Below are 12,382 nucleotides of genomic sequence, written 5' to 3'. Positions count from 1 at the left end.
GTGCATAGTAAGTTGCTCTCAGTACCCCTGTAATCAAGATAATAGGTTGCAAGTCTGATCCGTAAGACACGTCCAGCAGCTAGCTGCCCCAGGAGAGCATCAGCTACTATGAAGGAAATTAAAAATGTGTTTGCCGCCATTATTTATAATGCCAGGATAGCACGTCTGATATGCCTTGCCCTATGTCTTTTATAGGCCTTGCTGGGCAGCTGGGCTCGTTTGCAAGGACTGAGTCCCGACACAAAGATTAAGCTTCAAGATTGAATTCTGCGTGGAGAACGCAAACCTTTAAATTTGAATACCTACTTTAGGGTTCTCAGATGGCTCTCTAATACTCGCATAATCGACACACTCGGTCTTGCAATGTGGTCTTTCTTTCAAAACTAGAGTGTTCGGAAGCCATTTGTTTCCTTAACCTTGCATCATTTCTTCACACTATGGTTTGAGGTGTCAATAGTAATTTTCAACACGGAGTTTTTCCGTATCCTTGAATTTTTTGGAGGAGACAATTTTCCTCCTCCCACCAATATAAGATATAAGACGGACTTTTCAACAAGCTAACTGAGCTCTAAATCCTCTTGAACTCTTTACACAAGATTCCATCACAAAGTGACACCTTTCCTACATGAATTTAGAAGTGTATAAATATTTTGGAATTAGTCACACTTATACCTCTAAGTATTTATCCCAAATATGTACAGCTTGATAGGCAAACTAGTCAAGCATTGAACTCTAGAGCGACGGCCTAGATTGAGTTGAGGGACATCAGTCCTTCATTAGTGTATCTACCCTCTTTCCCACTTTGTATATATATGTATACAGAGTGCCAATTGGTATACAAAAAGCTAATTAAAAAAACATTAACAAAGAACAACCATCTAGAGATCTCCCAATTGGGATATGACACTTCGATGCATCAGTAGTAGTGAGTTCAAGGAGAGAAGATTAGAGAATCCAACATTTTGATTAGAAAGGCAATTATTTGCAAGCAAATCCAATTATTGCCACGCAGAGTGTAGGTAAAGCTTCATTTGAACCCTAAGGTTTTCTTTTTAAAAAAACGTTGGTGTAAAAATATTGAAATAAGAGTGTATTCATATGCTGGCCGTCTAGATCTTGTTTTAAAGCAATGCATTTTCTCGACTATTTGCAAGTTTATCTCCTTCAAGGATATGCATCAAACTAAGGCACGGATCTTGTAAATAGCACGTCTAATGTCTTCACTTAAACAATCTTTAATTGTAATAGGAAGCACAAACTATAATTGACACATGTATATTAGTAATGAATATATGTATTTTAACCGAGAGAAAAAATAGGTTGTATATACCTATAAAAACTTTTGCCAATTGTGAGACCTTAGGCCACTTAGCTTATTGTTTCGAGAAAATGCAACCTTAAGACATTACATGTGTGTCTCGTTAGTATGCCAAGGATGCAATAATCTTCTTTACTCTTTTCTCCTTTCTCTTGGATAACATGGGAACATGTTGGGGGAAGGACTACTTTGCATGATTCAACAACCATCACCGAGGTTGGGATCCAAAATATTTAATATCTTTTTGCAAACACACACATGCAATTAATTATACATTAAACAACAAATCAAATTTAAAAAAGAAAACCGTAAGTCCTTAAAGAAAAAGCGGCCATTTTGTTCATGAAAATTTCACAGGTATGGGGTTTTTTAAATACGCCTTGAGCGCACAGGATACATAGGGTTTCTTAATATTGCACCCCTCGAGGGGAGGTGGACGGCTCTTCTTAGACTAGATCCTCAGTAGTAAGAGCGATCCTTCTTTGTGATCGATCCATCGGTCATCTCTACCTCACATATGTTTATCATTTGTTATGGTAGGATTTAAAGAATTGAAGGGTAAGAGAGTATGATCTAAGGTCCTTCACGCCAAGCCATACACCTATATTGGTTGCTACATATGTTGTTGCATGTCGGCTAGACATACCTATGTTGCACATATTATTAACTATGATCATGACATTAATAGCTATGTACATTGCATTGACATTGACAACTATGTGCATCGCATTGGCTTACTGGATTACTCACTTGGGGAAAAGCAAGCAAGTGCAAAAGTGGAAACTTGCTTGCTTGTAGGCTTGCTTACTTATGGGCTTGCAGACAAGCAAGCATGCAAAGTTACAAACCTATGGGCTTGCTAGTTTATTTACAGGTAGGCATGTGTGGGATTACAGACTTAGAGGCTTACGAATGTTTCAGCTTACAAACTTTTGAGCTTGTCGGCAAGTAAACTTGTGAGATTGAGGACTTGTGGGCTTGAAGACTCGTGGACTGGTAGATAGTTGGTCAACTGGACTAAAAAGTAGCTTACAACTGGCCTAACACGAGAGTGCTTTCTTTTCTCTAATTTTTGATAGGTTATTTTTTAAGAAGGTAGCCAATCATCACAATTAAACAAAGGTTCTATTTGTAACACTACATCAACGCTACTAAAAAGAAATGTTTTTTATGCCTTGAATTTATTCCAAATCAATTCTCTCTCTCTCTCTCTCTCTCTCTCTCTCTCTCAAAGGACGTGTGCACACATATTTTATCTCTATAAATTGCATGGGGTCAAGACAAAAATACGTGCATTGATTTTCTTGTCTAAAGAGGATGTTGTATATCAATTTAACAAGCACCAACATACCTAATTTAAAAAAGCCAAGTAAAAATGTGCATGAGAGTAATCTTAGGTTAGTGTACCTCGTGCACTTTTGAAAGCTCCTAACAAGGTACATACCATTAGAGTAAGACTAAACTATCTAGGCTTAGCGTAGAACACTAATTTAAAAAAGCCAAGTAAAAATGTGCATGAGAGTAATCTTTGGTTAGTGTACCTCATGCACTTTTGAAAGCTCCTAACAAGGTACATACCATTAGAGTAAGACTAAACTATATAGGCTTAGCGTAGAACACTATTTGAGAAGAATATAAGAAGCTATCTTTAAAGGGTGAATATTAAGGAGTAAGATAGCATCTACTCTTTGCTATATATCACACATATATACCATAATAGTTTCAATCTATCAAGATTCAAGGAGCACTTCACCATTCTGTCCTAACATAGAGAATACAATGCTTTTCTTTTTATAGGATTTATTTATGGACCTCGAGTAGGTATGCTCCAGCTTATTTTTCATTTCAGACCCTGCATTGAGAGGTATAAGCAAGTTAGGAAGCATACAATAATTTCCCTGATCAACACCAAATGCTTTAATAAAAGGCGTGCATTTCTTTAATTCAGGAACATAAAAGTGCACCTCAATCTCGAAGTTGTCTACTTAATTTTTCCGATAACCTAAGGTTTAAGGGGCTTACTGGTGGTATTTGATGTGGATCTTGCCTCCGCTTAGGTCCGCGAGTTTGGAAAAGGCAGTCTCCGAGAGGTCGAACTGGTTGGTGGAGGCGCATCCAGGGCAATACTCCACGAGCTTCACGGTGATGGACCCGCTGCCCTTACAGCCGCTTCCGGTGCACGAGATCTGGTAGTGCTTCCCGCAGCCAGCACCGCCATCGTAGATGGCCTTGCTGCCGGCGGCGAAAAGTTTATTGGCGGAGAGCGTGGTGGAGCACGCAATTTCTGCAAAAAACGAGACATCATCAACGGCCATCTAATCTTTCTTAATTACTTAAAGACGGCAGCTACCGTGGTGCATAGTAAGTTGCTTAAGTACCGTGGTGCATAGTAAGTTGCTCAGTACCGCTGTAATCGGTATAATAGGTTGCAAGTCCGGACTGATCCGCAGGAAATAAAAAATGTGTTTGCCGCCATGATTTATAATGCCAGGATAGCGTGTCTTTTATAGGCTTTGCTGGGCAGCTGGGCTCGTTTGCAAGGGCTGAGTCCTGACACAGAGATTAAGCTTCGAGATTGAATCCTGCGTGGAGAACGCAAACCTTTGAATTTGGATACTCGCATGATCGACACACTCGGTCTTGCTTTCCTTCAACACGAGAGTGTTCGGAAGCCATTTTTTTCCTTAACCTTGCATCATTTCTTCACACTATGGTTTGAGGTGTCAACACGGAGTTTTTTCCATATCCTTGAATTTTTTGGAGGAGACAATTTTCCTCCTCCCACCAATATAAGATATAAGATGGACTTTTCAACAAGCTAACTGAGCTCTAAATCCTCTTGAACTCTTTACACAAGATTCCATCACAAAGTGACACCTCTCCTACATGAATTTAGAAGTGTATAATTTTGGAATTAGTCACACTTATACCTCTAAGTATTTATCCCAAATATATATAGCTTGATAGGCAAACTAGTCAAGCATTGAACTCTAGAGCGACGGCCTAGATTGAGTTGAGGGACATTAGTCCTTCATTAGTGTATCTACCCTCTTCCCCACTTTGTATATATATGTATACATAGTGCCAATTGATATACAAAAAGCTTAAAAAAACATTAACAAAGAACAACCATCTAGGGATCTTCCAATTGGGATATGACACTTCAATGCATTAGTAGTGAGTTCAAGGAGAGAAGATTAGAGAATCTAACATTTTGATTAGAAAGGCAATTATTTCTAAGCAAAGCCCCTTATTGCCACGCAGAGTGTAGGAAAAGCTTCATTTGAACGCTGAGAAGAATTGGCTAGGACTAATGAAAGTTTAGTGCTCTTCCTATCTAAGAAAGAAAATAGGTGAGGTGCGGTTCCAGCGAGCCATCATCGATTAGAGAAGGTGAAGGGAGGAAAAAGGCTCTAGCGATTAAAAAAAACTTTGGCGAATATAGTAGCGCTGACATTTTGTAACAAACACGTGTAGTGCTAGGCTTTCTCTTCATCGAGCTTAAGGGCGACATTATGCAAAACAAAAAAAGAAGCGTAGCTCGGAGGATTGAGTTTAAAAGAGTGAGCTAATAGTAGAATCACAACCATAGTTAGAGGAGGAGGCAAGTCAAGTAGCATTGAAGCTCTACAATCACCAGAGCAATCACCCAGCAACAACGATATTCCCACAACAGCACAAAAAAGAGAGAGAAGCAGTCTTGCACATCATGAAAAAAATTACTTTGTTTCATAGTTGAGAGAAAGAGACGATACGGTCTCTTTTTTCTCCAAAATCATTAGGGTTATAACCCTAAGGTTTTCTTTTTTAAAAAAATTGGTGTAAAAATATCGAAATAAGAGTGTATTCATATGCTGGCCGTCTAGATCTTGTTTTAAAGCAATGCATTTTCTCGACTGTTTGCAAGTTTATCTCCTTCAAGGATATGCATCAAACTAAGGCACGGATCTTGTTAATAGCACTCCTAATGTCTTCACTTAAATAATCTTTAATTGTAATAGCAAGCACAAACTATAACGTGACACATGTATATTAGTAATGAATATATGTATGATAAAGGAGAGAAAAAATAGGTTGTATATACTTGTAAAAACTTACGCCAATTGTGAGACCTTAGGCCACTTAGCCTATTGTTTCGAGAAAATGCAGCCCTAAGACATTACATGTGTGCTCGTCAGTATGAGAAAGGATGCAATAATCTTCTTTACACTTTTGTCCTTTCTCTTGGATAACATGGAATATGCTGGGGGAAGGACTACTTTGCATGATTCAACAACGAGCCCATAAAGCTTCCATCTTTTCAACAACCTTTAACTCATCTCGAGCACCCTTGTCTTTATCTCCAATTAAATGTTCCCAAATGATACTCCTAGTATTTTTGAATATACGCATGGGATCAAAGAGATGATTTATTAATAAATCATCTAGTAAGGAAATTGGGGAAAAATGGGGAGCATCCTGATTCCAATTATAGGTTCTTCATTATTGTTTCCTCTCCATAATTCCAACCAATCACTTGCCACCCATTGATCTACGAGGTGATGGACTGAGATCTCCATCCCATAGTGGATGATGTAATGGGAGATATCTTACATGCCCATGATATATCATCTTCTTTGGAGTAGGGGAACAATGTGCCGCTCCAATCGGGGTCCTCCACAAATAGGACATGCATGGTATATCCACTGGAAGCAAGGACTATGTAACAATCTATCTTTAATGTTAAAAAATCTAAATTTGTTACTAACCTAATTACTAGTCCAAGCTTGGATAGTCATGCATAGTCCACATCAATATTTCCTTTATACTTGCTGAGGACATTTAGACATGTCATGAATAGGGATGCGTGCCCATACGTTTTGTAGTTCTTCTACTAAGGGTGCCATCATGTATATCTCTATGTTTTAAACTCTTCACCTTCCAGGTAATAATAAACCAAGCAAGAGATGTCTGTTTTTAATGGTCAACCATGGAAGGACATTATAATTTACCAATACCACTGCTCCATGTTGTGGAATAGAGAGCAAATGGATTAACACCATCCATTACCGAACTGAGATGTATGTATCGAGGCTCTTCCTTAAATTCAAGCCATGTCTCCACATAGTGTAATCAGCAGTAGGAAATGCATAAAATAACATTTTGTAGATTGCTTTTTAGCATACTAAGTGCTTAGCTCTACTGAGATGTATGTATCGAGGCTCTTCCTTAAATTCAAGCCATGTCTCCACATAGTGTAATCAGCAGTAGGAAATGCATAAGATAACATTTTGTAGATTGCTTTTTAGCATACTAAGTCATTAGCTCTACTATGGACTTACACTTAAACATGTGTTTGATTCTTGGCATGGTTAAGATGCAATCTGTGAATCACGTTTTAGCATGCCAGGTCATTAGCTTGCAAAGAGTTTCTCTTCAATACTATTTTATAATTCAATAACCTTGCAAATTATAATGGACAATGTGAGGTTACCTAGCTTATTTTTGAAGAGGATGAGATTAAGAAAGAGAAAGAGAAAGAGGAATTAGAAAGAAGATATAGAGACACTCCCATGTGACCAACCATACAATGATTACAGATTGAGAAACAACATGCAAACCTATAACTTTGACATTTTTACTCCATCAAACAATGATGTTGCACTAAGAGTTCAAAAGATGTGCTTCCTTGGACATCATGTCTTGTCCATCATGTGTATTGCCTTCAAACATTGCTTTGATTTTGCTCTTCCACAAAATATTTTTAATCGTGTGGATCCATATCCTCTTGCATGTGTGGCTCTCCCTAACTTTAAATAAGACTCTATTGCGGTGGTAATGAGAACTAGTAAACTAGCAAGTGAAAGGGGAAGTTCTCTACTCTCTCCTTGATGTGCTCACAGATGTTTAGGTTTTGATTCACATTTATTTGGTTTCTAACTCCTCTATGAGCCAATTTTGTTTTTTGCATAGTCCTCATTATATATCTTGACTCCTCTATATGAAACAATTTGATAGTCACATAGTCTTCACATTATATGTCTTGCTACTAACAATCCCCGAGGTATTATAGAGAATGGGAGCATAGTCCAAGAGAAAACGGTCCATATTGAACTTCTACGACACCACCCCAATCATAAGTCCATATTGAACTTCTACGGCACCACCCCAATCAAAATCCCATTCATTTAGGTGAAAGAAATCAAGCTAGGCTAGGTTGGGTCTTTGATCTTGGCAATCCATTCTGCAAAAATGATGAGATAAAAGAGGGCAATTACAATGGAAAATATATCATTCACGAAGTGTGTTTATGTATGATAATAATATATAAAATCATCACAATTATCAATGTAATAATCAAACATTTAATATATCAAATGGCTAATATTACATACAATAAATAATACAAGTAATGTGATTTATTATTGTTATTATTTCATGATGTGGTATTAATACCATGTTAATAATAATAATAAAGCATTATCATTATTAGTAGTTGATAATATTAATGAATAACATATATTATGACGTGGGTTGGTTTTTGTGACTAGAGGAGAAAAGGTATTACATTCTTTGGTTTTATGGTTACCGCCACATGCTCAACAAAGATGAGGTTACCGCCACATGCTCAACAAAGATGAGGACCTATAGGTAGTACATTCCTCATTCACCTGCTGTTGCTGCTGTTGTTGTGGCTATAGGTTTGTCCCCAATCTCCTTAGTACTAGGTTAGCTATCTGGTTTGGATTTACTAGTGCGCTAGACCCTGAACTTTGGTCATCACCCCACTGATCTCTAGGTTGCACCTGAGGACCAGTACCATCTTGGAATTTGAAGTTATCTGTGAAATCCATAGCATCATGGCAACGCTCATTGAAATTTGTATGCTTCTTTGCATAGAGATGTGTGTGCAGTGTTGAATTTTTGAGTCTTTTTAAGAAGAGAGAAATTAATCGACTCTGGGTGGGCTTCTCATCTTCTGGGCCAACAATTAATGTACTGCTTCATCCTAATTACACAGTCTCTAACACTCTCAGTCTTGCCTTGCTTGAAAGAGTAGATGTTTGCTACTGTGTCATGCTGAATCCCCATCAAGGAAAAAGCAGCAATGAATCTCTCTTCCAAAATTCGTAAAGAAGATTTGTCTGAAGCCTCTAGTGCCTGAAACCAAGCAAAGGCCTTTCCCTCAAGAGTGAGCCCAAACCCTTCAATTTGCGTATGCTTGTCAGTCACTTGCTCAGCTCGAACTGCTTGCCTAAATGCTGCTACATGGTCATATGGATCTCCCGACCCTTCGTACTTCTTTACTAGTTTCTGAAGAGTTGATGGCCTTACTCGTCTTGAATACTCATCATCAGGCCTACAACCTCTCACTCTCGGTGGTTCCTCTGTTTGGTAAGGTGGTCCATATGCATCCCGAATTGGTGTGGGTCCCCTATTACCTGCCTCACCAACCCTCTCCAAAGATCCTGTTACCCACATTTCAGGAGGTGCATTTATGGAAGGCCAAGTTGGCTCCCCTACCCTCTGATTGTCATAGTGAGAGAAACATTATTGTGGTGTGATCTACGGTCGCACTTTTGGTGTAGGATAATATCTTGGTGCTAGAGTTGGGCTACTTGCAATGGTCCACTTTGATGTTGATGGTCCCTCTCTAGTGAACTCGAGCAACAGTTTCTCCTAGAAAGGCTGTCTCTCTTGGTTTAGCTGTATTAGTAGAGAACACTTCCATGAATAATGGTTGTCCTCTCCACGTGAGCTCACGAATCTCCTTCCAATCTAAGGTTCGGTATTCATTGGCCCATTTATCAATGATTCGGTTCTTGTATCCTGCAAGCTTTGCTAGAGTAAGATCTAGCTCTGGCAATCTAGTTGTGGCATAATATCCTTCTAAAGAGTCCTTATAGACCTCTTGAAGTGGGTCATCCTGAAAGACCTTTGGCACTGGAATTTGTCTTACAAACTCCCATTGGTTCTCAGCCCCCTAATCCATTTTGCTCTTGCCTTTCCTGTCCCTTTCCAATTTTAGATCTACAAAAAGTAAATCATCTATGGTGGATGGCTTTGAGGACTGGGCATTGGATGGTCCAGGCATGTCCGGCTCAATGAGCCAATCATCTCTAGACTCCCTTGCTCCACAAGGATTCGATAAGTCTAGGAACTCACTCTTAGAGAGTCCTCCTAATTTGTCTACATTCTCTGGATGATAGTTGACTTCGTGGAGTGAACACCATCTCCGCCCATGTACATGTTACCCTGGTCATTGACTAGAGGTGCTCTATCAAGCTCAGAGAAAAAGTCTGCAATCTTAACGAGATACCGTTGTTGTGGATCCCTAAAGATCTCAGCTCCTTGAGCATTCGTGTAGACATATTGAAGTCTCACATTGAGTGGTAACCCCATGATGTCGGCTTCAAATGGATTAAAAGATCTTGTGGGTGTCCTAACCTTCCCATATAGAACCAATGCCATATTTTAGCGAGGAAGCACTCCTTCCTCTACCACCTTCTCCAGAGGTCGGCTTTTGTACAGGGTTGTCCTTGCATCATCCTGAAGTGATTGATACCATCTTTCCAGCAAAAGTGGACACAGATCCACTGCCAGTGCAAGGATAAGCTCATCAACACCATAATAAGATCAACAAGCCAAGGCACTTTTCTCCCACTGGGTTTTTCCCCTCGGCTATGTTCGGTGATTGGCACCAATAACAAATTTTATTCTTTTCTTTTCTTGTTTGTTAATAAGACATTTTGCAGAGATCTCAGTTAAACAAGAGCATACAAACACGCCCCAATAGTCCACCTACGGTGCACACAAATCAGGAAGGGGGGAGACATGCAATGCTTACAAAGAACAAAGAGAAGCAATCTGCACATCAGCAATGCATCATGACAAACGCACAACATCAACGAGCACTACAACAGGTGTATTCAAATCATAATCTTTTGTTCTTTATGTGCTTTCCACTTTTACATATATTGTTTGCATGTTCACACACAGTTGGCTGGTTTAAGTTTTAAATTAGTTGTTACTATGTGGCGAGTGATTTCTAGATTCTTAGAGAACTTAGTAGAAGGTATTTCTATTTGAAGACGGTGTAAGACATATACCAATGGAGTATGCCAAGTTCTTATGCTCTAGAAGTATATTAGTTATTCCTAGTGGTATAGCCCATACCTAGCCCCTAGTTGTAGCTACCTCTTAGGTATGGGCTTGGTGCTACGATTAATAAAAAATTTACGAAACACATGCCCTAAAAAATATATAAAAGTGACTTGAGACATGACGTGTCTATGGCCATGTGGAATGCTTGGTAGGACCTTGGGTTGTTTCAGCACCTTGGGGCCAATGTCTTGGTTTCCATGGGGTGAACACTGACATCTACGAGATTAAGAAGAAGATCTACAAGGACTCTATCGCCTTGATAAATGTTGGTAGGACTCTTGGGTACATTATGGGCCCTCGAGACCGATGCCCTCATCTTCATGGGGTACTCCTTATGTCAAAAAGATCGCCCTTGAGATACTTAGCGGCCTTTAGATTCTCTTGGCAGAGGTCTCTTAGCCATTGCTTGGGTCTCATTGGGATGGAACCTTCCTCTTTATCAAGCTAAAAATTATAATTCTCTTTAATCTTCTGCTCTTTACACACCAAAAAAAAAACAACAAACAAAAAAGAGAAAGAAAGAAAGAAAGAAAGAAAGAAAGAAAGGTCCAATCACCATGGCTTATATTTACGAGTAGGGTTGCCACTTAGGAATAACTTAAACACTTGTAGGACATTGAGACTGTGGTCATAACCTGCGGTGTACAAACTTTGCATAGCACTATCTATCACTTAGTCTCACTTTGAATAGTCTTTACTCGCTTCTTTTAGCACTCTTTAAAACTCTAATCGGCCCTTCACTTGCATGCTCACGTGTGAGATTGTCATTTCTGGTTTTTTTTTTCAATAAAAGACTTTACTTGTCTTCCATTGTTTTTTGCAGCTTTTGTTTCTACCGCACCCGAGGACGTGCGTGCGATTTAGGAAGGGGGGAATGTTCACTCACGGGAACACGGATTATGGAAGGAGGCTGGAAGCAATTAATGCGAGAGAGTGGAATTGTAGCCATGGGAACATAAAGACGCACATAATTTTTCCATATTTTTGTGCCGAAGTGCAATGTAAATCGTTTTAGGCCAATGTGGGTTCTAAATGAGAGTTCTAAGTGTATTAAGCAAGGCTCACTTATGGGGTTGTCCGCCCATGTGTGAAAGAGGCCTAGGGTTAGGGTTAGTGACATATCTATAAAAGAGATGTTAGCTAAAGAAAGTGGACGTTTTTGGCCATTCTCATAAGCTATTGAGTGAAGCTCTTGGAATTTTTTAGATCACTAAATAGTGACCCAACGAGGGCACAACGTCCTCTTGTAGAGCTATCGGTGTCATTCACCCCAATTTTGTAATGATACAGTATCAAGAGATTAAGTTTCAAGAATGGCACTTTGTTTCTCTCTTCAAAATTTGATATGTGTCCATTGTTTGAAATATTATCTCATTGAGTCTTTGCAATATCTCTCTCCTCTTGTGGTGTTTAAGTTTATGTTTTCTCCTCAAAATTTGATGTGTGCGCATTGTTTGAAGTATTTTTTGAGTCAAGTGGATATTTCTCATTAAGTCTTTGCAATACATATCTCCTCTCGTGGTGTTAAACTTTAAGTTTTTGAGGGTAATGGTCAATTTATCTTACGTTGATCTTTACAGTTCATTAAAATCCTAAAGCCATTTACGTTCATGCAGATATGGCAGAAGCGCAAGCAAACGAGCATCAAGAGTTAGCCAAGAAGGCATATGAGCGAATGAAGGCCCTTGCACATGGCGTGACAGCCCGCGAAGCTACGAGAACAGCAGCAGGTTGTCGAAATGGACAAATCCTACTTATGCCCAATGGAAAGACATAAACAAACGCGTAACCACAGAGATGATAAAGGAAATATGGCCATGTCCAGATGGCGAGATTAAGAAGGGAAGATGGAAGGTTTCGTGTTGCACTCACAATGATATCAAAATTAATGCCGAGCATATTTTCTTGGAGGTGTACGGT

General features: G+C 39.2%; 1 protein-coding gene across 1 annotated transcript; it reads right to left on the bottom strand.

The window, feature by feature from the left end:
- Positions 1-2,940: 2,940 nt before the first annotated feature.
- Positions 2,941-3,633, bottom strand: LOC147635421 (EG45-like domain containing protein). The gene is made up of 2 exons (XM_086802266.1): positions 3,341-3,633; positions 2,941-3,170 (listed from the first exon to the last, which is right to left on the bottom strand). Exons 1-2 carry the CDS (start codon positions 3,631-3,633, stop codon positions 3,164-3,166), a joined length of 300 nt encoding a protein of 99 aa, XP_086658392.1. The 3' UTR covers positions 2,941-3,163.
- Positions 3,634-12,382: the final 8,749 nt, after the last annotated feature.

Source organism: Cibotium barometz, chromosome 9, assembly GCF_041138505.1.
Source record: "Cibotium barometz isolate CiBa-2024 chromosome 9, ASM4113850v1, whole genome shotgun sequence".
In the NCBI taxonomy this organism is placed as follows: Eukaryota; Viridiplantae; Streptophyta; class Polypodiopsida; order Cyatheales; family Cibotiaceae; genus Cibotium; species Cibotium barometz.
This window is presented reverse-complemented; position numbering and strand designations above follow the sequence as displayed.

Coding starts and splice junctions, on each gene's coding strand:
- LOC147635421 (XM_086802266.1), bottom strand. CDS start 3,633: ATGGCCGTTGATGATGTCTCGTTTTTTGCAGAAATTGCGTGCTCCACC.